This window comes from Syngnathus leptorhynchus, chromosome 2, assembly GCF_054491065.1.
Source record: "Syngnathus leptorhynchus isolate UIUO chromosome 2, UIUO_Slep, whole genome shotgun sequence".
Lineage (NCBI taxonomy): Eukaryota > Metazoa > Chordata > Actinopteri > Syngnathiformes > Syngnathidae > Syngnathus > Syngnathus leptorhynchus.
In genome coordinates, this window is record NC_141196.1 from 11,150,935 (window position 1) to 11,177,277 (window position 26,343).

The window sequence follows — 26,343 nt, forward strand, 5'->3', positions numbered from 1 at the left end:
CACGCTGTTTGGGTGGACTCAAAACAGACAGCATTCAAAAGACAAAAACTTTTCAACCTTTTTATTGAATATTAAGGTAAATATTTCACATTAATACAGGCTACATAAAGTAGAGCCACTATACGACATGAAATTTACTCTCATTTTAACCCTTTTTAGTATGTAAACAATTATACATGTATTTACCACTCTAAAAGGTTCTGATTTCTCTTTAGGTAATCATCATCTAGGTCTGGGCCGAGTTTAAATAGCTACTTCAATGTCCAGCCTCTTGCAGCCAAAAACGGTGAATGCGGGTTTAAGTCAAAATCGCTATACTATGCAGAACGGTTTCTGTTGAACAGGCCATCGAACATTGTTTGAACCATTAGAATACTCAACTTCTCGCCTCCTTCCTCCTTTCAAATAGGCACGTCAAGAACGGGCTTGGGAGTACTGCCAATTCTTCATCATCTGCTCTGCAACTCTCTAGTCGTGTTAATATGTTTGTTCTTTGTCATTATCGGTCAGAATCATCCATTGGTACGCCGTGTTTTTCTGTTGGTTTTATTTTTTTTGTCTTTTTTTTTTTTTTTTATTGCGGAAGACGTCTAGTTGACGTGATTCAGGTGCACGTTGCCCACATGGGGCGCCCAGGTGCCGGGCCACATCTGAAGTTGGGAAACAATAAATCAGTCATACATCTAACGTGACAAGACAAGATAGGGGAACTTACCTGCTGTTGTGGGTCAGTGTTGTCTGCGTTGTTTGGGACCACTTTGATAATGGGGCTCCACGCAGGGTCGCCAGCATGCAAACCATTGTACATGGGTCCCCCAGGCCCCTCCGCCATTGGTGGATGAGGGGGCAACATGGTCCCTCCGTACATTGACATGGGCATTCCCTGATGCAGAACACAATATTAATATGTACCCTGGTTTTTGTTTTCACGGAAGGGCTTAATTTATAAGTAAAGGACAGCAAACTACACAAAAATAGCGTGTCAATACCCGGGGTAAAAAAACATTGCAGATTTTGTTTGCATTTTCGGTGGGTCTGGACCATATCTTCCAGGATGAACTGTTTACTCCGCGTCGTTTGTATTTTCAAAATGCCAATTCAGACGTTAAACGGTGGATCCCACAGTTATTGCTTTGCGTTACCTTTGGGAAGTCCATGTAGGTATTGGGCATGTGCTGAGGCTGGTGGAAGTTATTAGCGGGATTGGCAATGCCCGTGTCATCCTGCTCCATGGGCTGGTGCTGAGAGAAAGCCGACTGCTCCGCTTGCATCTGAGGATGCATCATGTGGCTACTCATCAGGGGCTGGGACCAACCAGACATGCCCTCTGTAACAACAGGTTACAGCTTCAGCAAGAGGACAGAAAAGAAAAAAAAAAACCTGCTGTCGATTTTTCCAAAAGTGGACTACTTTAAATAAGAAAGGTTGACGAAGTGAAGATAGTAATATTTTTTTCTCATTTATAAAAGGCATTTACACTTTTCAACAGGAGAGTAATTAAAATGATTGGTTGAACCTGAAGCACTGCCAACACCGAATGACCAAATGCCTCCCTGTCCAACAGAGGCCGTGTAGCTGGTGGTGAGGAGAGGGGGGTTCACAGAGCCCGTCTGTCTGATTCTTGCCAGCCTTTCTGTGCCGATGGGCGGAGGAACTTTCCGATCTTGCTGCGAGGTGCCGCCTTGCTTCTGCTGGGGCGGCGGCGGCACAGCCGAAGTGGAGAGGCTGGAAGTTGACGCTGTTTGTGGAGGCGGAACAGGAGAATCTCCTGTTTGTTGGAGGATGATGCCAATTTGAGACATTGAAAGTGGACTTAAGCAGAAAACGGTCTGATTGAAGTCTTTTAAGTGTGACAGAAAAGCCATTTTGTGGCTCCTACCAGATGTGGATGCACTCCAAGGGTGAGGGGAAAAGTGCTGCCTGCTGAATGAGGGTGTGCCGACTCCCGTGTGGCCATGCAGATACACCGGACTCCCAGAGATACTGGTGGCATAACTGGTCAATGCTGTGGGTGCAGACAGTATACATTTTGACTTTTCATACACATCTTGGTCGACAGTTCATTTGAAGTGCATAATGACTGAGGTCCTACAAAAATGGAAAAACATGCATACTGGCTTATTCAGACAAACGGCTGTTGTGGATGACTGTCACACTTGCTTAAAAAAAAAAGAAATTGGATACATTCAGTGAACTAGTGCATACCGATGGGGCTGTTGACCATCCTCTGAGAGGCAGAGCGGTAACCTGGAGCTTTGGAGTTATCTGGAGGAGGCGGCGGAATCATGCTCTCCATCTGGCCCACATTCACGTAAGCCGGCGGGGCAGAGTACGAAGGTTCTGGAGGCGAGCGAGCAGGAAGATGGCCCCACACCTGATTGTTTCCCACCTGCGCGGTGAAAATTGAACAAATGACTAAGTACTGTACTGACATAAATATCACATTTCTAGGACAGTTGATGCAAAAATGGCTCTCTTAATAGTTACAAAAATGGCTTTAAGAACCTCAAAATAGTTAATCTCACTCTCAGTCAATTTGCTGTACCTGGTTATTATTCTCAAAGATGCTGCTGAAATTGAAGAGGCCTGCAGGACCAAAGTTGGGTGGCATTTGTTTTCCAGCGTTTGCCACATGCTGAATCTGGGAACCATTCATCAAGCCAAGATTGGCAGACACCTGATGAGAGCCTTGGGCCTGACTTTGAGCCTGCAGAGGCAAACTTGTAGGCTGGGAGGTCTGGTTTTGTGTCTGTTTTACGGGTTCTTGCTGCGGATTGAAGGGCACGAACACAGACTGCGACTGCTGCTGCGTCTGCACCTGCTGCTGCTCGGAAAGAGAATAGTAAGGCCCAGGTGGCTGCATACGGTGGGAGACTCTTGGCGCGGGGGCTGAAAAGTGTGGCAATGTGTTGTTAGGGTGCGCAACGTTGTGCGAGAGGACAGGAGGGGGAACTGCGGTGAGGTGGGGGTTTGGCTGGGCTTTCAGGAGCGCCGGGGGAGGGTCTGTGGCTGAGATGGAGGAGGGTGGGGCAGGCAACTGCTGCCGAGATTCTGCTTTGGGAGCCAAAGCCACAGAGGCTGCGGCGAAGCTCGCCGAAGTGACGCCGTCGCTGGTGGGAACGGGCTGACTCTCAGCATGGTGAGGGGGTTTCTCTTTTCCGGGCGTCACAACAGCATTGGTCTCCATTTTAAATTGCTGGAGGGGAGGCTGTGAGATATTTCCCACCGGCTGCTGGGAAGCATTAACTGGAGCTGTGGAGGAACTGTGCTGTGCCGGAGACCCTGCACCTCGTACCGCGCTGCCGCTGCTGCTGGTTGCAGGGGTGGCGACGGACGCGGCGACGGCAGACCTCGGATCGGGGGCGAAGAGTTGTTTTCTGGCTGAGGAGGGGGTCGGGATGCTTGGCTGAGGGTTGTACGGCGTGGGATTGTGGGCAGGGGTCATCGCCGACGCTGGCGATGAGCTGGGAGCACTCGTGGTGGTGGTGTTGGTGGTCGTGGTGACTGCAGAGCTGGCGGTGTTGCCATGCTCACTGTTGGTCGAGTTAGGTCTGGCCGAGCCGGCTGCGCCTCCTCCGTTGTGTTTGGGGGAGCTATTAGCGCTGCCGGGGCTCACGGGTCGCACAGGGAAGGGCCCCCAGGTGCTGGCGGTGGGAGGGAAAGTACCGCCAAACTGCGCCATGGGCAGCCGAGGGTGTCTGATCTGGTGCATGGTCTGAGCTGCCAGTAGAGCCAGCTGGGGATGAGCGTAGGCAAGCGGCAGCGATACGGGGAAAGGCTGTCTGACATTTGATGACAGCCCTTTCCCCATCTTTCCTCCTGCCTGAGAAGAGGATGATGAGGAGGATGACGAGGGTTGAAACGATACGCCTGTGGCGCTAACCAGTGAGCTGAGGGACTTTGGTCCCGAATTTGAACCACTGCCCCCCCCTGTGCTGTTGCCAAAGGATGACGAGGATGATTTGGAGCCCGGTACTCTAATGTGATTGCGAGGAATCAGATCCTCAAGTTCTTTGGCTGGGTCTTGAATTAGCGCATTGATCAACTGGACTGCGTATCGTGTAGACTCCGTGCCCCCTCTGCAACAACAAAGTACACCTAATTACGCCGGCGAGCAAATGCAAATACACAGCAGAAATCTGATTCAAACTGCAAGTAATAAATTAGAAAAAAATGACTCAGCATGGCCCTAGTTACCATTCTTTCTATCTTTTTGGCTAGTCATTATTCAATTCACAAGGGGTATCAAAACTACTAGGGTCACATGATTTGGTTGGGGGAAATCTAATTGTCATTTTTATCCTTAAATGTTGCAATTCGATATGCAATAAACAGTATCAGATTTATTATACATAAATGTTTTGGTCCTATAAGATAGGTTTACGGTAAAGTCAAATGAGCCTTGATTCATTATGGAAGGCAGGCAGACTGATGAGAAAATTGCATTCAACTGCATTGTAGTGTCTGAATTCTTTCAATTGTTCTGCTGCAATACCTACCTTATGGTGATCATCCTTTCGCCGTTTTTGTCCTTCTGTTTGTCTACATCGATGTGGGCTCCTGTCACATCTTGAATGGCCGTGATGTTGCAGCCCCCGCGGCCCATGATACGTGACACAACAGAAGCTGGCACAGAAAGCTTTTTTGATCTGCAAAAGAAGCAAATAGCCAGATTGAGCAAAGTATCGTCAACCAAATGTGTCATTGGCACACACTTACCGCCTGACAACCTCTTTCCAACCATCTTCTCTCTTCTGGCCCCTCTTGGGGCTTGTAAGGCTAAGCTTACTGCTGGGTGAGGTAACTGGAAGAGCCATGGTCTTGAACGGGGAGGGCAGCGAGTTTGTGCTGGAGTCGTGCATGTCTGGAGCTCTGTGGAGAGATAAGCAGTTAAAACTACTCTTCTGATGAATGTAAATGTGTCTCTATTAGAATAGGAAAAGTAAAAATCAAAACACAGCTATCGTTACTCCGCTACACAGCCCCGCCCCCCAACATATAGCATCCACACATCCAAGAACACGACTCACTTTTGTGTTGGTTTTGAGATAGACACAGTGACCTTGTCCATCTTGGCTTCTATTGGAGGCTGAGGACAGTGTCTTTTTTCTGGGCCAACCAGAATGGTCTGGGCTTGGGCGACCCCTAAGGATGGGGCAGAGGAGGATGAGGAGGAGGATGAGGAGGACGTAGAGGAGGTGAGGTCAGGGAGGTAGTTAAGCTCCTGACTCTTTCCACCGCTGCTGCTGCTTTCGCTGGCGCAGTCGGTGCTGTCTAGAGGGTCTGAGTCGCTGTTGCCACCCGTCACGCCTCCGCCTCCGCCTCCACCTCCACCTCGGGGCTCCCCGTGGATTTTGTTCTTGTCAGCCTTGTGTGGTGCTAGTGCAACCTATCAGAACAAGAAACGGTGTAAAATGGAAATTAAAAAAAAGCAAGTATATCGATTGTATTAAGCACAAAATACTACTAAGAGCTACTCACCTGCGGATCCTGTAATATTATCGGTTCATTTGGCGAGTCCTTAGTCTTGTTCTTTTTGTTCTTGCGGTTGGTACTTGGGGTTGTAGCTACACTTGCTCTCTTCTTCCCAAAAGCTGTGGAGAAAGTGGCCGAGGTGGCAGATATCCCAATGGTGGTGGTGGTCGTTGCACTGGGTGGTTCAATAGGAACCTCTGACTCTGAGAACAGACAAGGTAAATGAGAGAAATTAGTATATTGCCCACATACAGTACTTATGTTCTTGTCATCACTTATTTTAATGCAGTGGATGCCCACTTATGTGCAACTCCGCATTTGTAAATTCAGCAAATCTCAAATTATTTTTCAAAACCTATCCAACAATTTGCATTTATTTTATTTCATGGCAAATACTGCCTACAATAGGGGTCACAAATTCTGCTCTTCAAGGTCCAGTATTTTTCTTGGTTTGTATCTCTCCCAGTTGCAACACATCTGAGTCAAATGATCAAATCCAGTTGATTGTCATAGAATAACTGCAGGATGAAACACTTAAATAGTGAAGGGCTAGACCTTAGCAGTTTTAATTTAAGGGTCATGAGTACTAACACTGGTGAAATACAACTCATCACACTGTTGCACTTGTTAATACGCGCTCAAGATTGAAGCGAAAAATTCCTAATGTCAGTTAAATCACCTTCAGCAGAATCTTCCTTCAGCTCCTGCATATCCGATGAATCCTCCTTGATTTTTTGCCCCTCCTCCTCCTCCTCCATCTTCCTCTTCTGTTCCTCCTTCTTCTTCTTGCGCTTCTCTTTGCGCTTCTCTCGCTTGGCAGCCAGAGCCTGCTTCTTGCTCTCCTCTCGAGACTGAAGAACACACAGCCATTTAAATGACACATTGGCTTGTTTATTTGGAAGCTATCAGCTCCCAGAGCGCAGCAACTGGCGGGCAATACCTTCTCCAGATCTAGCTCTTTGAGGAGAATGCTTGCATTTTTGTTGGCTTCAGCGGCCTGCTGGTCTTTGGCTTTGACAATAGTCTCCATGCACTGGTGGCACTTCTTCAAAAGCTCCTATATAGTGAGGGGGGGGGGGGGGGGGTTATAAATTGGCTTGAATTGTATTTTGGTCTGGCAAAAACCCATGTAATGATCTGCTATCACAAATGAATTAAATGCCTACCTTGTCAGCGATGGTGGCTATATATCTCATGCACTCAATATCTGATGGAAATTGGTTGACTTCCTTGACAAGGTATTGCACCACTTTTACATGACCCTAGAATATAACATAATTTCATAAAGAACCAAGATCAATTACAAAAGCCATAGATTATAATCCTAACGAGTAACCACGCTACACCTTGCGATAAGCAGCCATGAGAGGGGTAATTTTGCGGTTGTCGGCTGCATCCACATCAGCACTTGCATGCACCAAGAGCTGGACTACGTCAAAATGGCCACCATTTGCTGCCAGCCAAAGAGGTGTGTTTCCTTTCTTGTTCCGTACATCAATATGAGCACCCCTGCAAAATTGCAGAACATTACAAATTACAGAATAGTACTTTCAAACTGCTTCAAAAGCTAATTTCATAAGAGATGAGAAAGCATGAACTTCAAGCATTCCGAATATCAAACACTGAGGGCGAACTGTTAATTCAGAAAGCTCTATCATGCTTAACACAAGCAACAAAAGCTGCAGAGCTGTTCACCATCCGCCATTTTTTAAATAATGAATATTTGCTAAATGCTCCTAGCAGAATATTTGACTTACAATTTACAAACACACGCTATCTGCCGATGTAAATTTCAAGCTATCCCAACACTGAATAGGCAAAATGATTCTTCTGATATTCCTAAATGACAGACTAACACCGAACGCCATCCAACAAAACGATCGTCGCACACAAAAATTCAAAGTACTCGCCTATTGATGAGCAGCTCACAAAACTTGTAGTGACCCTTGTCAGCAGCGATGGTGAGGGCAGTGTCCCTGGAGGACGGAACGGGTGGAGCATTTACATCAGCACCTTTATCCAACAGCACGCGGCCCACCTCAGCATAGCCTCCTGAGGCAGCTTCCATCAGAGGAGTGAGCCCAGTCTGCAAAATTGAGACATCCAATAGTTATTGGAACAAGCACAAAATCTCACTTAATCTATGATAAAGACATGAATGTGGCTCTACTTAAAGTAATCAAAGAATATTAAGAAACACTGAGAACCTTTCATGATGAAGAAATAAGATTTGTCACCTTTGCGCGATGTTCAACATTGGCTTTGCGATCCAGCAACAGACTAACAACCTCAGCCCGCCCCTGGAAGCAGGCTAGGGTCAAAGCTGTGTTTCTGTTAGTCTCAATTTGGGCATTGATGTCTGAGCCCATATCCAGCAACAACTTGACTGCCGGTACATGACCATTCATTGCTGCCAGCATCAGAGGAGAGATTCCTAGTTTGCTGCCAGTCCTGGTGGGAAAGTTATTATACACACTGTTATGCACCCATTGTGAGGTCCAATGTGATATATTAACATTTATTCCAAACAATAAAATACTTGAAATATGCAGCACTTGTTTCATATATTTAACTGTATCATTGTCACCCATTAACTAGGCATTAATCACAAGTCTATATCTACCTATGGCGTGAACAACCGTGTGTTTATGTGAAAAGCTAACGGGCTTTTGATTTGCTTATTTTAATATTTCATTACTCAGCATAGAAATTGTATATCAGTATCAAGAGGAAATTAGTTAATCATCAAATACATTGGTCATTAACATCTCATGGAGTAGTTGCCCTCACCTGGAGTTGATTTCAGCTCCAGCATTGAGGAGTATCTTGATAATGTTAACATAACCACCAGAGGCCGCAAGGCTCAAAGGCGTGTAGTCAGAAACATTGCGGTGCTCCTTATTTGCGCCTCGTAGCAGCAGCAATTCAACAACCTGATTGTTGAATGATGAAGACGGAAAGAAGTTTTAACACTGCCAGTACAATAAAGTGTGATCAAAATACATGATTTCTGTACCTCCTGTCGTCCCCCCGAGCAGGCCAAAGACAGAGGTGTGTCTTTGGTTCTCTCAGATTGCGCCTCAATGTCACCACCTTTGTCGAGTAAAACTTCCACAACTCCAACATGGCCAGCAGTAGCAGCCAGGATGAGAGGAGTAAAACCTAGGCAGAACAGTGCCAATATTTACTGTTTATTATTGTTATTTTTTACTTAAAGAAACCTTTGATCATTCTAAATAAGCAGCCCAGGTTCAACATCTTTAATTCGTACAGAACCAGATAAACATATCTTGGTCCTGGGGCCAGGGGGCTAATTTTATTTTCTTTCAATGAGAAACATTGTTTTGCAAACGCATATTTGTGAAACAAAGTTCCGCTGTACCTTTTTTGTCACGGTGTTCAATGTTGGCTCCTCGTGCAATGAGGACAGACACCAGTTCCTCGTGTCCTCCGGCGCAGGCCAATGTCAGCGCGGTGTCATGGTTACTCTCCGTCTGCGGAGAAGACAATTGCCATCATTCCTTATTTGAACATTCTCATTTACATTTGTCATGTCTAAGTACAATGGCAAATGACAAAAGTGCCTTACGTGGGCATCAATGTCAACTGAGGGGTAGAGGGGTAGCACAGATGGTGGCGAGGAGATGTTGGCAGACGTCTGTGTGGGTGGTTGGGACAAGGGAGTGGGTGAGGTGTTCGTGTTCAGCATGGGCACACGGCTGCTCACAGCTGAAATACCAAAATGGAGAAAGTTAGAAGAAGCATAAAATTGTGAAGGTATCATTGGCTTTGAGCCATGCTTACACATCCTTGCTTAATTTCGTATACTGTCGGCTCTGAGTGGAACAACTTGTCAAAGTTGATCACAGAAACTTAGAGCGTCATGCACTGACCTGCTATTAAGTCATCCAGCGTATCTGTGAGCATCTGTGCCGGTGTAGCAACCATGAGTCCATCTGGGGCCTGCTGAGGTATCATTCCAGGAGCTAACCCAGTCAACTGTTGGCCTTGTCCCGGCTGCTGTTGGCCCAACATCTGCTGTCCTACCAGCACCCTTTGGAGGTCGGGACTGGTACTTCCTGGGTATTCTGCGGAGTTGTAGTCTGGCAGAGGCTGGACAGGAACGAAGGCAGCTGGGAGCGGTGGAGGCGGTGGCTGAGGATGGGGTTGGGCCTGTGGTGAAAGGGGCAGAGGGGGCTGTTGTGGGGGCTGTGACCCATCTCTATAAAGGATGGTGCCCACTTGGGGAAGTTTGGTGTAATCTTCTTCTCGATCTGCCTCATCTTCTGAGCCTTCTTCCTCTTCTTCTTCTTCTTCCTCCTCCTCTTCTTCCTCCTCCTCCTCCTCTTCCTCCTCTTCTTCCTCGTCGTCATCATCATCATCTTCATCATCATCATCTTCCTCATCCTGACAAGGATACGAAAAAAAGATGCTTTATGTAGCCACAGACATCCAATAGCAATAATGAAAAGTACTAATTCAAAAGCATTAAGAATGAAAACTAACGTCTTCTTCATCCTCCCCAGGGAGCTCGTCTTGCTCCCCGTCCTTGTTAGCCTCTTCATCCGTGTCAGAGCTGGAGCGTATAAGGGCAGCTGGCGTGAGAGAAAGGGAACCGGGAACAGACGAAGCACATCCAGGACCTGGGCCTGGCCCTTGACTCAGTCCAGCCTCCTGCTCTTCCTTTAAGCCCTTTGCTTCCATGTATTCTTTGGTGAACTGTTGCTGTGTTTTTAGCTGCAACTGGCGTTCCACCTTCTGCAGCTCCTTTAAGATTTTCTTTTTCTTCTGAACCTGAAAAGACGACAAATATCTTTGTTTAACCAACTTAACCTGCGATGCCAAATTGCATGTGTAGGCAAAATTAAGTTGAGAGGGAAGTCTAATAACTAGTACTAAAATACTTGAGACAGAGCAAGGACCTGGACTCAATAGTGGACAACGGGTTACCTGCTCTTCTCGGCTCTTCTTCAGCTCCTCAATTTTGTCTTTGGTGAGTGGCTCCCCTTGGATGAGTTCTAGCGACTGAAGCTGGGCTTTTTCAATAGCGCTAATGCGTTGCCCTAGCTCATTCAACTTTCCCTCAGTTTCTTCCACAATGCACTCCAGAGGCTGGCACAGGTGGAAAGGCGGCAGAGGCTCTGCTTCCGGTCCTCGGCCAACTGAGCTGGGAACGCCAGGCTGAAGTGCTGCCTGTCTCTGCTTGGACGCACCTGGATTAGAACAGAAAAGTTGGGATTTTTGATTGATTAGCACTAAGCAGACACTAAAGGTGTAGATGTGAAGTTCCCTCGCCTCTGGATTTACGCTAGCTCATTTAATCATATCCTCCATTTATTAATTAAAACACTTGATTTCTAGGACCGGAAGTCAAATTCTAAATTGTACAAAGTACATGATAATTTAGCGTGTCACAGTAATAAAAGAGTAAAACGGAGACTGACTATCTATCCAGCTATCCATCCATCTATCTATCCATCTATCCATCTATCCAGTTTTTCTTTCTATATTGACTTAATTTCACTCAATGATGGAATAAAATTTTAGTTGACGTATAGATGTTTTCATGGTTGAAATACATTTGACTTGTTAAAACAACAACATGCATAGGCTTGATTAACTGAGCATACCTTTGTTCGAGACAGGTGGGGGTGTTGCGATGTTTGATGGCGCTCTGTCAGGCTCCTGAGGGGGAACTACCATAGCAAGTGCTTGGAATGGGACGCGAGGAACCTGTGACCATTTTCATCATTGTACAGTAAAACCGATGAAAAATCATTCAGACTACATGTGGTCTACATTGCTCTATTTACCTGAGAAGCATCTTGCGAGGGGGGAGTAAGCTGGGAGAGATCAGGGGCTGGTACAGAAAGGATGTTGTTGGGATAGTCCAACAGGTAGGACACGACATTGGTGTGGCCACCCTTAGCAGCTTCAATCAACATGGTCGAGCCATCCTATGAATAGAGAAAGATAGACTGTTAATACTTGACAGAACGATATTTAATATGCTTCCTCTGATGTATGAAAATGCACAATACTTTGAGTCTGTGTGTTGGGTCCGCCCCATGCGCCAGCAGCAATTCAACAACAGCCAGATGTCCTCCAGCACAGGCTAGAGACACTACTGTGTGATCATTATTGGCGGTAGCTCTGTTTACATTAGCACCTGGACATCAGATGGAAGAAAAAAGAAAAAAACATTCAAATGTAAGAAGAGTCGCATTATCAATTTGTATCATCAGAAATGTACAGTCTTAAAATAAGTCAACAATTCAGATCATAATGCATACATTTTTTTGCATCCTCTTGAAATAGACATTTTCTTATATTACAAAAATAACAGTCTTGATACACTTTTTTTCCCAATATTTTTTAACACACCTTTGCTGATAAGAAACTGTACTGTGCAGAGATGCCCTGCTCTTGCAGCCTTCATCAAGGGCGTCCGGCCCCCTTCAGACTCGTGTTCCTGGGGGAAAAAAAGAGAAAGAACACGTTTTTTTTCCATTCTTTCTAAATGTACTATATAAATTCTAAAAATCTGAGGGGGAAAATGTAGGTAAGAACATACCAGGTTGGCGCCCGCCTGCAGCAGCACGTCCGCAACATCCGTGTGACCATTTTCACACGCGTATGTCAGCGCCGTATCACCAGTCGCCGTGGTGGCATGAACATTAGCCCCTGAATAACAAAAGCAGACAAGATTGCAATCAAAATTGCACAGTTTTTAACACATCCATGCATAATCTGGCAATGAAAGTGCTCTGTTGATGGCCTCGCTGCTTTCCGCACACCTGCTGCCAGAAGATATTTGACCAACTCAAGATGGCCCTCTTGTGCCGCTTCCATGAGAGGAGTAGAGCAGCCCAACTCAATGTCGGCCCCTGCTTTGATAAGGAAGTCGGCTACTTCCAAGAAGCCTCCGCAACAAGCTAGAGTAAGAGCCGTCTCCTGAGTCTCTTCTGTCTGGGCATTGATGTTAGCACCTGAACAAAAATCAATCACAGTCAGCAGATCCCCAATTTTTTGTAAACACTTATAAAGTACCATATAGTCAAGGAAAATCAAACCGACAAAAATGTCTGGCTGGATATGAATGCGTTTATCCACAGAGCTGAAAAACATTGCAATGATACAGCTGGATGATGGATACTACAAAAATATCAATTAATGAGATACAGTTAGGGCACAAATCAAATCATGCTGAAACAATGTCAAATACAGTTCATCACAATTTTGCATTTTTTAACAAGCAAAGCTTTGTTACCTTGTGCAAGGAGAAGTGCTACCATCTCTTCATGGCCTTCTCTTGCTGCTTCCATTAAGGGGGTGTAGCCCTCATCATTAACCTGGATACGAATCACCATTATAAGATATTAGCAAAACATTTTGAATACTCATATTTATCCAACTAGTCTTCAAAGACTTTTGAAGGCATTGCATCCAAGTAAAAAGGTCTGACGAATCTTTATGTTGTGTCTTTATGCTCAAATTCTAGATTCCTAAAATGATAATTTATTTAACTGGGGGCCACATGAGACTTCTCCCTTCAAGGATAATATTACAGCTGCCGAGTCCCACCTCAGGCGAATTGGTGTTTTACAATCATGATTTACATAAACAGTAAACAATGTACACATTTTATGTCGGCCATACATGACTGCATTTTAAGCTTTTTGGGAAGTCTTCTACACACCTCCTCCAAGTTGGCTCCCCTCTCTATGAGCAAGGCTGCCAGCTCCACATGTCCTCCACAAGCTGCAAGGGTAAGGGGTGACTCAAAAGAATCCGCTGGCATGTTCACTTGCGCACCGCTGTCTAACAGCAGCCGTGCCACCTCCACATGGCCATCCTGGGACAGCGAGACACACAAAGAATGTGGAGATAAGCACCTGAACACTGTCTCTTTTTTGGATGACTGAGAGCATGAGAAGAGAAACTGAAGAAACTGGAAAAGTGACTTCATAACTAACCATTTTTAAATTATTAAAATTATTACAATTATTTAAAACCATTATTTGTTTAAATATGTGTCTGTATGTCAAGTAAATAAAGGTTTTATGTCAGATGCTCACCATGCATGCCTCCATCAGTGCTGTGTGCATCTCATCAGTCTTATGTTCCTGGTCTGCTCCTGCCTCCAACAGAAAACGCACCATATCCAAGTGACCTGCACAGTGTGGAAACACTTGTTAGTGACTGGTAAATAGGGTAAAGCTGAAAATGGTTTTTGCTCCAACTGATTTTAACCTTTGTAGCAAGCAAGTGTGAGAGCGCTCTCTTTGAACTCGTTGGAGTGGGTGTTAATGCCAGCGCCATACTCTAGGAGCACCCGAGCCACCTCCACATGGCCAGCGCTGGCTGCCTCCATTAGAGGTGTGTGTCCATTTTCATTGTGATCCTCAATGTTGGCACCCTCTTTGAGTAGCACCTTCACCACATCCACAAAGCCGCCAGCACATGCGTATGTCAGAGCTGTGTTCCCTGGAGGTACAAAAAACAGCGGGGAAATTTAAAAAATAATAATAATAATAATAAAAAAATGGCGAGATCACAGAAAACCAAAATTGTTAAGGTTTCGAGTGAGGTTGCACCTGTGGAGGACTGTGCATTTACATCTGCCCCGTGTACCAGGAGCAGCTTGACGATGTCCACGTAGCCTCCACTAGCCGCAGCCATGAGTGGCGTAATATCCCCTTTTATGCCCCGGTCTTCAACATTGGCATGCATAGCCAACAAGACCTGATTTAGAAAATAGATGAATACATGATTAGAATAGAAGCCACTGATACCATGAAACGATCAACAATCAACACGGTCATGGCAAAAAAGCAAGGGTATTATTTCAGAACAATTCTATTCACGCTGTGTGTGTGTGTGTGTGTGTGTGTGTGTGTGTGTGTGTGTGTGTGTGTGTGTGTGTGTGTGTGTGTGTGTGTGTGTGTGTGTGTGTATATGTATGTATGTATGTATGTATGTATGTATGTATGTATGTATGTATGTATGTATGTATGTATGTATGTATGTATGTATGTATGCCATCTTTCATCCCATTGCATCCCATTCACATACCTGCGCAAGTTCATAATAGCCAGCCGAGCAGGCTAGACATAGCAGGCTCTCTCCTTCCTCTGTGTGTTCGTTAACACTTCGGCCCTCATCCAGCAGTTTGCGCACAGCGTTGACATCACCATCCGAGCAGGCCTCCGCTAAACTACGGCTGAAAATTACCAGACTGCTACAATTACTGCCACTGTGACAGGTGAACATACATACGCCTCACAATTACGCTAACAGAGGTCAGGCATATGGTCACTTACAAGTACATTTAAAATGAAATCAATTGTAACACTTCAGCATCAAAAGAAGTATCCATCAACGTGACAACACATGTCGATTAAGCACAACAAGCTTTGAGTCCCTAGCCATAACATGGTACGCTTATAAGCAAATCGGGCCCTTCAAATTGAACAAATATTCTGACAGGTCTTCTTTGGTAGGCTTCAACTGGGAGTAGACTTGTGCATAATTATATACTGTACATTGTAATACAATATAAAAATGTCTACTGTACAAAATCTTCTGTTGCTCAAACTATTTTAGATTTCATTCACTGATATTAACAAAATAGCTTATTTTCATTCCCTTCACTTAGTATTATGCTTACGTTATAAACAACAACCTAAGGACAACCCGTGATGAAAACAAGTTTGGCAACTCATAATTTATGTTTGTGCATTTTCTGCACTGTCAATTTGAAAGACATTTTTGAATAGAGATCAAAATTATGAAAACTTGCTTTTTTTAAAAAACAATAAAAAAAAAATCAGATTTGTTGATTATGTAAGCAAAATAAGCAACAGATTAATCAATGATTAAAACAACTGATAGTTGCTGTTCTAATGAGGTATGACATTCTTAAACGGGACTACAGATACGTTTTACCATTTGCATACCAACCAAGGAGTAACTACTGCTCAGTTTTCCCAAATGATTGTTTTCGTTGATTTAAAATCTAAGTAGTGAACATGCGAAAGACTATTTAAATACCCTTGTGTGCGTGTGGCCAGGAACATAATAAATACTAGCACACACACACACACTTAAAGAAATATAGTCAAGTACATTGGGCTTATAAAGCCTGGAAACAAGAACAAGTAACAATATGGTTAGGATACATACTTGTCGGCTTGGCCAGCGTTGAGTGTGTTTTCGGCCCTCATGCGTGTGAGAGCAGCTGCAGCCTCGTCCAGGGCACAACTCACAGATGACGTCAGTCGTCGCAGCACCTCGGGATCTGCAAAAGCTTTACCATCGGCAGTGGAAAGTTTACCGATTCCTGGCAAACACCAAAAGGCAGAGGTGCAGAGGGCAAGGCAAATCACAGGAGAGCACAACCAAACCAGATCCGATGAGGGCGCAAGTCCAGTCCAGTCACACCAATCCAAGGTTAGTAGTCGCACACAGAAAGAGGAAATGAAAGCACACACACACAAACAAACACACACACACAAACATTTGTTAATGTGGCTCGACTTTTTTTCCCATCAATTTCAATACACTTTGATTCTCAAAAATAGTTTTATCACTAATTGATCTACAAAACATCCGATGGACAAAATGATTGCAATGTCCAGTGATAAACAAATGTCAGAAAATAATTTGAGCAAGATTGAGAACAAGAATTTAAGGAACAGTTGTTGTCCAGTGTGAATTTTAAGTGGGAAACAGGCAGCGAATGCATGAGAAAAAGAAACTGGATACAGCATGAGGTGTGAGTGATGGGTGGGTGGTGGGGGGGGAGTAGTACAACTAGAAGAAAAAGTAGTCATGTGCACTGCATCTGTGTTTTGTCATGGCAAGAGAAGAGAACCAAAGAAGTGAGTATGGGGAACGAGAAAGCATGTGGTAAAAAAGCCACTTTTGTTAATGACCTACATTTAGTCTGCGACGTGTGCAGACATTTCCAATTAGCAAAAACGCCTTTGCTCAGTACTTATTCACTTCTGTGTAGTGGTCAAATTTCAATAATGCGTGTAAAACTAAAGACGTGTCTAGAGAAAAACAAAAGGGTTGTTTTGAGGACAAGCTCAAGTGATCAGTTGCCATTGTGGGCCTTGTTTTCCCAACTGAGTGTCTGACTTAGTGTCTCTCATAGGGAAGGATTTCACAATGATAGTCAGTGCAGACAAAACAAGGTTGCGAAAGTTTATACTTTGTAGTTTTCTATATGACATTATGCAACTGTAACTCAAAAAACAAACTAACACACTATATTTTTGACAAGACCGCCACAAGTCCACCTAAATCCAAGCATCGTGCCAGTCAGCGGATGCCATGAGAATCAGGTCCAAACTCAAACGATAAATGACACACAGGATGATCTAAAAACTGCGGAAGCTCAGAAGACGACCCGCTGCGGGCAAGTAAGAAGGCGTTCTGCAGAGTCATCTACCCGTGTGGATCGGCTGACGGCAAGTGGGTTGGTGGAACAGAGTCGAAAAGCACTACGGCGATACGATTTTGAAAAATAATCTAATTCCGGTAACCTTCCCCCCCAATATTGCAATTTAATGTGTACTTATTTTTTCCCAAGTCCTCCTCCCATGTATTTTGGACAAAACAATGAATTTACCATCCATAAATGTTGGACATTCTCCATCGTTAACTGGAACTCATGAGAATCAACAAAATTAAAGATTGATCTGACTGGGAATTTAAGTAGAGTTTATACGTAATCCGAAAAAGACAGGAACTTTCTCGCTGTTTGCAATTATTGCGAGATGAATATAAATGGAGTGTTAAAGTAATCTGTTACCCAAATGTATCCTACTACTTGGGTTTATATAGAGCCTTGTATTCTGGGAGGACCCTGGTTAGAATGATGTTGGGCGAGGTATAAATCTAAAACATTGTGGATAGCCCTTGAGGGCTGGAGTTTGTAAACACTGGTATAGAGCTTCATTTCTATAAAGTACACAGTGAAACCTTGTTTTCATGAACATCCAGTTCACAAACAATTTGGTTTACAAACACAATCTTTGAAGACACATTGCTTTGGTTCACAAGTCTTGGCATGGATGCAAAAGGTTTTTGCTTTTGCTTGCACCACTTAAACCTCAGCTTTGTTCAATACACTTAAATATTGTTTTATTTTTTTGGCTTCTGTATGGCTTCAGAGAAAATGAAAACTGCCACTAAGTGAGTTCTTAGGAAGCCTGATTGACAGTGGAGCTCTGAGGACACATATTTGATCGGCATATGTCAACCAATGCCATTTTTAGCCGATCACAGATAATCACCTGGAGCTCGTACTCCTTGGAGTCTGTAGGCAACTAGAAACCAACTCGTGTGCAGTGTAACATCACCTTCTGATGTTAACATCAACCAAAACCTGGATCTTCTATGGACGCCTGCCACAGCCCTCACACATCAGAAGGAGGTGTAATTAGCAAGAAGGCTCAAGGAGGCAGCACCTGTCCCAGCCAACACTTAGGGTGGTCAAAGTTTGTCCGTGTTCGAACTTTGGCCACAGCACGAGCACTTTCCTGTGATTGTATTAGCGAGATTTCGATTATATATTATATAATATTTCCCTGTAATATCGCCTACACTTTCTTGCATTTTCCAATACCGTGTTTCACTCTGCGATCTTGTTTACACTCACCATGGATACTCCTGTCCTAAAATGGCCACCACATCCCACAATGCAACACAACAACCAATGTACAGTAATACCTCACTACATTGTGGTTTGATTATCACGGCTTCAGTAAATCACAGAACCCCCCCTCAAAAAAAATTCACAAATTCAAAATAAACCTTCTAAATTGAGGAATTATGGCATAAAAGTTGCCTACACTCCAGCAGAAGGCATGTTATAATAAGTCCTAAAAACATATTTACAGTATTGTACCTTGTTATAAAAACGTTGTTATAATAATAAAAGCATTCTAAAAACATTTACAGTATTGTACCTTGTTATAAAAAAGTTGTTATAATAAAAGAGTTCTAAAACCATATTTACAGTATGTATACTTTAGCTACATATCCATGTCACACACGGCTCTACTGTAACTGCAATGTTGTGTGTGCGTGTGTATGTATGTGTGCGTGTGCGTGTGTGTGTGTGTGTGTGCGTGTGTGTGTACACACTTCAAATAGTCACAAACTAGCCAGTATGGACACCTTTAAGCGAGTTGCTAAATATACATTAGGCAATGAAGTGTGACCGCTAATTGCATGCTATATAATAACTCACTTGTTTTTAATTATTTAATATTGTATGTCTTCAACATTACACATGTTAGCGTCTAACTTTGCGATGGTTAATGAGAGCTGCAACCTCAATCGCACTGAAAGTTGGGAGAGCATTTTATGCAAATTTATTCTGAAGTTTAATATTAGGTTATTTACACACTTTAAATTGTACTGCGAGTAGTTGTTTGACATTTCTTTGTACTATTTGACATTCTTCGCAGTTCTGGCATCACATCTTTTACAACCTTAAGTGTGTTACATTATAAAGTAATTTCATGTACTTTACTTATTGCCTAATGTGCCCAAATATAAATTTGACCTAACAGGGGAAAAAACTACAATTAAGGAAAACAGAGGATGTTGAAGCTTTTTTTAAAGCTGAGAGCTGTTTGTGGAAATGACTTTGCCTTCAGCTCATTCCATGGCAAATCTGCAAAATAAAAACCGCTCTTTGTTGGATTATCCCCATGTGTTCGACATCGCTTCTAAAATAGTATCCAGTTAAAAGCAGAAAGTGCACAAATCCTCAAACCAAGTGGTTAATTATATTAACAACCACATAATCAGTGGCCACATCCTCAGCCTGTATGAATTTATAATCACTTTTTTTTTTTTGATAATGAATTGTGAGCTTCTGAGATTTTTATTTATTTATGTGTACGGTTTGGACAGTTGTGGTGAGAGGCAATTCTTACACTGATGATCTAAATTATATCCTCACCACTTTATTGTATCCAGTCGTGCATGCACTGTCACGGCACAGCCACATGTACCAGAAAAAAAAAAAAATCCCCTACCAGTGTTACCCAAAAGATCTCTTAATGGGCAATTTTGGCCGCTTTACCCACTCCCTTAGGCAAGATTTACACTGCTTGGTCCAAGGGACAATAGTGCATTTATTTATTTATTCTGCTCTTTGGTGGCACCAGTCAAATGTCTGTCACAACAGCAAATAATGAGAGTGACAAAGAGAGTGAGAAAGATGGAGTGAGAGCAAAAGAGAGTTAAGAGAGAAAGAAATAAAGAAAAGCAAATAATCCAACATCATGAGATTGAAATCAGGCCTCTTACAGCGAAATTAGACTATGAATGTCTATTTGAATCACAGATTGGCTATAGCCTGTTTATGTGAGCGTGACGTCAACAAATTACAATGCCTGCATGATGCCTACATAAATAAGAAAGATTTTTGCTGCAGTGGACGTTCTCCATTTTGATATAAATGTTATTCATTGATTCAGTTTAGGCTCACTTAACTGTGAGGTAACATTTAATATTGTAATGTTAATTCTTTATTATTGTTTACATCTGAATTTTCAAAGCCAGATATTGATGCGTAGTTGTACACATTAATTTTTTGACAACGCACGAGTGCAGTACACACAGATGTATCAGATAGGGGTCACTTGTTAACACAAGTAAAAAGACAAAAAAATATGTGCATTCAAATGGGATTGATTAAATCTTTCACTGTACATTTTGCTTAAGCAGGATTTTTTTCCAGACCAAAAATTGCCAGATCTTTTTACTACGAAAAAATATATATTAAAACGTCTTACGTTTTTTAACGTGTCTGTTAAACAAATTACTACACTGTGGCAAATTGAGTGCAACATTCAGTTGTTTCAAATCAAAGTAATACTACTATACAAAGTAATAGTTCTACATGAATACTTTTCGGGTGGAGGCTATGCTGGAACCAGCACTGGCCCTGTCCGGTGTATACTGCATGCATTATAAGATGTGACTTTCAATTACCGTAATTTCTGCACTGTAAACCACATACGAATATATGCCGCACCAGCTAAAATTAGGGGAATTTTGTTCATACAAAAGCAGCACTGGACTATAAACCGCAGGTGTTATGTTTAATTTCCATATACGAGAATATAGACAAAGCATACAATATCATAAAAAAAACATAGATAAGCCATACTGGACGAAAAGCCGCAGAGTTGTGCAAAAATTAGTGGTTTATAGCTCGGGAAATACGATATATTTGACTTAGCATCTTTGCACTGTATTATTTGAATCCTAAAGATAGTTTTACTCGATGTGATTACCTTTTTTGCATGTTGTTTTTTTTGGGTGAATATTTACATAATCTGACATTTGATGGGGGTGGGGTCAACCAAAATAGTTGACAGATAAATGCATGCCTTAAAACAAAAATTAAAAAGGAAGGCAATGCCTCATGTTGCCGCACACAGTTCAATCTTCTCTCAAAAAAAAAAAAAAAATCAACTGGTTATGCAAAAAAAATAAAAAATTGAAGTTGCTTTTCTCCCTTACAATTGCCAACTTTTTTGTCGTGACTGCAAAACAGAGCGAGGGTGATTTCAAAACAAGATCACGAGGACGTAAACGCACGACTTTGAGCCGGTGGCTGAGTCGGCTAGCAGGTGTTTTAGGATGTTTTATCTTTTGAAGGTTATGTAATGTAGCCTAGCATCATTTGTAGGCTACTATATTGTATTAATTCTGCCAATGATGCTTCTTTAACGAACTTAGCTTAGGCTACATGGCTAAGCAGTGATCAAGTATGTGGAAGTGAAATATGTAAGAAAATAAGGATAGATAAGGATCTGACCAGCATGACCGTTACTGTTGGGATTTTGTGTTTTAATAAATCCTCACATCCGCTCGCAGCAGAACAGTTTTATGCCCACAGTGATCATAATCAAACTCACAAACATTTCTGAAGGTATACTGGGCATTCCAGGTTTCATTTATGCATGTTAGCATAAAATACTGTTTAAATGATTTTGGATTGTGTTGAAAAATGTTTTAGCGTCATAGGTTATATGATAAAGAATACATTAAAAGCAAAATGTGTATTATTTCTATTTTTAAATACTGTCGTGTACAACCTCACCTGTACTAACTAGTCTCAGAGAAATAGGCCTAGGATAAGATTAGCCAGTATTTGTCCACACGGGTCCTCTACATGTGTTGGAGGCTCAAGTGCATTGCAGGGTTAATCTGCCTCATAATGTTCATAAGCCTGAATGAGGCCAGGGCACCCAGGCCCGTTGGCTTACTCTATATACTGTACTTCTTACACCTCGATTACAACCTCTGAGACAGCATAGAAACTGTGTTAATATGATACTTGCAGAACCAGCAGGTGCTTTATTCCCCCCAATTTTGCCCCGAGGTATTCCGCAAACAAAGTCTGCTTGTTTGGATAAAAAAAATTAGATAGGAGGGAGAAAAAGAAAGCCACAGTAATAGAAATAAAGGGCAGAAATCAAGAGATACGTGGTGCACATTGTCATTCAGCCACTGGGGTGGTGGTCGACTACAAATTAACGTGCGAATTTAGGTAAATGAGGGTAATGCAATCGTACCTGCAGCTTCTAGTAGCGCTTCAAGTCGGGCCTGTGTCTCTGGATCAACAGTCCTCAAATCGACTCCGTCTGTTGCGCTAGACAAAAGTAACTCAGATGCCGTCTTCATGATAGGGTTATCGAGATCTTCCTGGTCCAAAATGAACGACTCCACCTGGCAAACACAGAGAAGAGCAGAGGAAGGTCAATTAGTTTTCCAAAAATCGACAAGTTGGCATCCTAGAGGAAGCCTTTGAAATGCAATGACGGTGCGGAAATGGTGCACGGGTGGCCCATTTACAGAGACAAAATGTAAGTAATGTCACATTATACAACTTGACTACCTTTTAAAAAAAAAAAAAGAAAAAAAAAATAAGAGCGGGCCCTGCTGCCCTTGTTTGTTTACTGCAGCGGAGTGTCAAAGCGGGCAAAAGGATAGGAGAGAGGCAGCAGCACTACGGCCAAGAAACACAACACTTGAACACGTGAAGAGATTCAGCTGAGAACAATTCAGTGCCACAACATCCCATTCCATTCCATGGCCGTGTGGGCTCATGTGGGTTGAGTCTTTTAACATGCAAAGAATGAAATAAATATTCAAACCAAATAAGCCACCCCGAGTATGTGTCATTGACACTATTGAATGACAACCTTGCCTTCAAAGTAAAATATTAGCTGTTCAAAGAGCTAATCACACTTCCTGGTTTATTTCAGGCTAACAATTATTACAGTTTAGTTGTATTTACATATGAAACAATTCACCATCTCGACTTAACCAATAGGAGACATTGTTTAGAGTTTCATCCATAAGGGCATCCTATCAGCCTCAAGGCATTTTGATGTTCATCTAGAGTGAGTCGATTTGAAAGAATCAAAGGAGCGGCTGGGTTGCATACTTGTTTCCCTTATACTTAACTTTTACAAAAAATGATTTATCCAACAAGGGAAACGGACCATGCGCGACAAGCATAAATTGCAAATGCAAGTAAATGCTGACAAGGCATTTAATGAAAGCAATTTGCGAGAGCAAACGTTAGTGTTCGGCAACGTGGAGGAATTCGGCCACGGGACCAAAGAGCGCTACGACTCACAGGGGATGTTGTTCTATGAAGGCTTTTATAATCAACAATGGACATCAGTCTTCCCCACTATTGAACTCAGTTCCCAGAGTGTTGGTACCCATAGAGCTGGAAGGGCCTGGAATGGCATCTGTTTAATCCCGGGGCTCAGATTTTAGCTACTGCCCACAGCAGTGAAATCTCGACTGCAGTAAAACACCAAAACAAACGCCGCCTTTCAGACTTATGTAGTAGTTTGGTTAAGCAAAGGGAAATAATTGTTATTCTTTATATCCCTCAAAAGATCAATAGTCTATCAACAGCTATATCGATATGGGAGTCATACATGACAAATCTTCATAATGCAAACTAACAGGTGATGGACAGATGGGTTAGAGTAATATTGGTATCAGATGATAATCATCTAGCTGTCACGACTATTCTGCACGTTTGTATTATAGTGTTTTTTTTTTTTTTTTTCTTAAAGTAGTGATTAATAACTATTCCAGGCAATGAAAGGCATTTTAAATGCAACGATGATGCCAGTCATAATATTACAACGATAACTGTATTGGAATGAAAACTGATAGGTTTCAAATCAAATATTTACCATCTATCTGTCTAGCAAGGTCCATTCCTGTGTCAGTAACTGGCACATCATGTGACAATGTGAATAAGTTCTAAGATCGACGACCTATATAATTATTAAGCTTAAGTATAATGGACTGTACCACTGCAAGAGGTAAATGGTCAAATATAATGCGAGAATTGTCAAATGTTTACGTTAGCCATTAGAATCTAATTTGTGCTCCTGATTAACTGCATTGTTTAGATGATATTGATAAGACCGGTGAGGTGTTCACAGACGAGAGGGAAATACAATCACACCTGTCCCGCTGTGACTGCCACCACATGGGAAGTTGGAAGAGCGATCGACGTAGTCTAGAAGATCACAATTATGTTAACCAAAATCGAGCTGACAAAATATCGGTATCGCTATTACAACGACGAGTCGAGAGAGAACTGCTTATTTGACAACACCAGCTATCGAAAATTTGAACTGTTTCGCAATAAAAACATTATGCGGATAACAGTCCCCTCGCAAAGTGAGCCGCAGAAAGATGGGGCTTGGTTTACGTGAAAAGCACGGTCATCGCAATACTACTAATCAAATGTCACAGTTCGTCGGTTGGTTCACAGGCACCTTCTATTTGCGGTGGCTGGAAAGCCAAATGAAAACCAAACTTAAGAGACGACAGCATCGACCGAGGCCGTCGTTGCTTCCACCCTAACTAGGCCGCGGTTCAAGCCTTAGCAGCATCAATAAAACATTTGAGGCGGTAAGCGCAAACTAATGTAGGCACATTACCAACATTGGCCGTTTATAACACTTCCTAGACAACTCATAGGAAAAATATGTCTGCTTTGCTCAAATGTTGCCGTTTAATTTACGTGGTTTCCAGCGGCCTGGGAGTAGGTGGCTAGCACCTGCGAGCTAACGTTAGCTATCCAGTTCGCGCAGGAGGAGGAATGTAGCCTTGCGTTCTGCCAAGGCTTAGCTAACTACTTTAGCCTAGCTTCGTTTAGCTTAGCTACCTCTGAAACCTCGTCTTCGTCGCTGCCGGATCCCGGACCCGATGAGAGGACGGCCGCGGCCGCTAGTTTGAAATCCAGTCTTTCTGCAGAAGGCCCGCCAGGTTCCCCGTACAAGCGTACTTTCTTCCCACTTACGCCAATCCCAATGCCCCCTAGCCCGACTCCTCCTGGTGTCGCTCCTACCCCCATCCCTGCCACTGGGGAGCGAGGAGTCACCGAGTCAATCTCGTCCTCGAAGCCGTCCGTCAGCATTGCCGTCCCGGCTACTGCATCCTGCATACTTATTTTCACGATACTTGAGTTAACGAGCTAGTTGTCGACTTAACTGGCCGTCCAGGCTCTTTGTTTTCGGCTATTCGCGTTGTTTTACTTCAGGGAATCCAGAAACTCTCCCGAAGCTACGGTTGAGGAGGTTCTCTTTACCCCAGCCATTAACTTTCTAACAACCTAACCCAATACGCACTGTTTCTGAGAATGGCCGCCTTTGGTGAGAATTCTCGCAATCCCATTGGTCTGAGAGGAACAACGTCTGCTTTTGATTCGCTATAACATACGCTTGTCAAACTAGAAACCATAACGTCAAGTTAGGTTTACCAATATCACGAGGCTGAATAACGAACGTCAAGAAATGACATGGAAGGCCAACTTAACTGGTAGCTAGCTTTACCAGTTCATGTAAACTCTCGTCGCAACGTCACATACATGTTTTAAAGACAACAGTTGGACCTCTCTAAATTGTTATTATTCAGCTTAGCTGATTGTGAATGTCAACCTAAATAAACAGTACAAATGGCCATACGTGCAACTTTCATGTTTTTGTGGAGATATATTCAAATTACTGGAGTAGAGAATTGTACTTAAAGAAACAAAACGGAAGTCGTACAATCACTGTTCAAGGTGTATTCAACTTTTTAAGATTACAATATACAATAGCTACATTTGAGTAGTCACACATGGAAACATTTTAAACACCAATGTTTCTTAGAAATAATTCATTAGAAATATCATTTTTTGTCGTGACCCGTCATACGAAACCATACAAAAGAGATTCATGTACTAATTATCTGGGCAGACAATTTGAGCCAATGTTCAACATTTTGGCATTAATCCGTATATGCCTTTTTTTTTTTTTTTTTTTTTAACCAATCCAACAGCCAATAAACAATCAATTTAAAACACGGGGTATTTTTTTAGCTCTGAATTCGCAGTCTGCAGTGGCATTTCCACCATTGTCCCAATTATAAGTCTATGTAAGCAAGATGCTTAAAGTATATTATTAGTGTTTTGCTACTTAAATGTATATGTTTACTTGCTTACTCTGATAAATGGATGGTTTTTTTCCCTCTTTTGAATTCTATCCATGTCCATTCTCTCATATGACCATTATGATGAAATTTTTATTAGTCGACTGTATGCACTCTATTATATTTGGATCTATGTTTGGATTATTTTAATGCTAAGAGTGCATTGTTACCTAAATGTATCTTTGGAATTACCTAATTTGGGCTGTATGGTGACTTTTCTGCATTACCGCATGTACAAATTTACCTGTTTTCGTTGTCTGAGAAAAATGGAATGTTGTTATTATTCAGTATATTGTTAAGGTTGATTTTTCCTGTTAA

The 26,343-nt window shown here is 42.7% G+C and overlaps 1 protein-coding gene across 5 annotated transcripts; it reads right to left on the minus strand.

Annotated features, from left to right (window-relative positions):
* Positions 1-33: 33 nt before the first annotated feature.
* Positions 34-25,194, minus strand: ankhd1 (ankyrin repeat and KH domain containing 1). Of its 5 annotated transcripts, XM_085932015.1 has the most exons (40): positions 24,722-25,194; positions 22,089-22,242; positions 15,661-15,817; positions 14,551-14,698; positions 14,073-14,220; positions 13,729-13,962; positions 13,554-13,648; positions 13,175-13,336; positions 12,746-12,827; positions 12,273-12,464; positions 12,050-12,159; positions 11,860-11,947; positions 11,517-11,644; positions 11,289-11,432; positions 11,106-11,208; positions 10,426-10,688; positions 9,982-10,269; positions 9,369-9,882; positions 9,065-9,204; positions 8,858-8,969; positions 8,492-8,637; positions 8,266-8,408; positions 7,713-7,926; positions 7,386-7,561; positions 6,822-6,984; positions 6,642-6,737; positions 6,416-6,532; positions 6,155-6,326; positions 5,482-5,678; positions 5,230-5,389; positions 5,031-5,145; positions 4,720-4,872; positions 4,500-4,649; positions 2,546-4,079; positions 2,206-2,389; positions 1,880-2,005; positions 1,517-1,768; positions 1,143-1,327; positions 716-883; positions 34-650 (listed from the first exon to the last, which is right to left on the minus strand). In XM_085932015.1, exons 1-40 carry the CDS (start codon positions 24,998-25,000, stop codon positions 591-593), a joined length of 8,052 nt encoding a protein of 2,683 aa, XP_085788141.1. In that variant the 5' UTR covers positions 25,001-25,194; the 3' UTR covers positions 34-590. The 5 variants fall into 5 exon arrangements, with proteins under 5 accessions (XP_085788141.1, XP_085788132.1, XP_085788114.1 ...); XM_085932006.1 differs by having other exon boundaries at positions 1,517-1,738; positions 5,031-5,389; XM_085931988.1 differs by having other exon boundaries at positions 5,031-5,389.
* Positions 25,195-26,343: the final 1,149 nt, after the last annotated feature.

Excerpts from the sequence above, each read along its gene's own strand:
- ankhd1 (XM_085931988.1), bottom strand. The coding sequence starts at position 25,000 with ATGCAGGATGCAGTAGCCGGGACGGCAATGCTGACGGACGGCTTCGAG. Across the intron at positions 22,243-24,721 it reads ACGAAGACGAGGTTTCAGAG|GTGGAGTCGTTCATTTTGGA; the intron begins GTAGCTAAGCTA and ends TGTGTTTGCCAG. Across the intron at positions 14,221-14,550 it reads GCTATTATGAACTTGCGCAG|GTCTTGTTGGCTATGCATGC; the intron begins GTATGTGAATGG and ends TTTCTAAATCAG.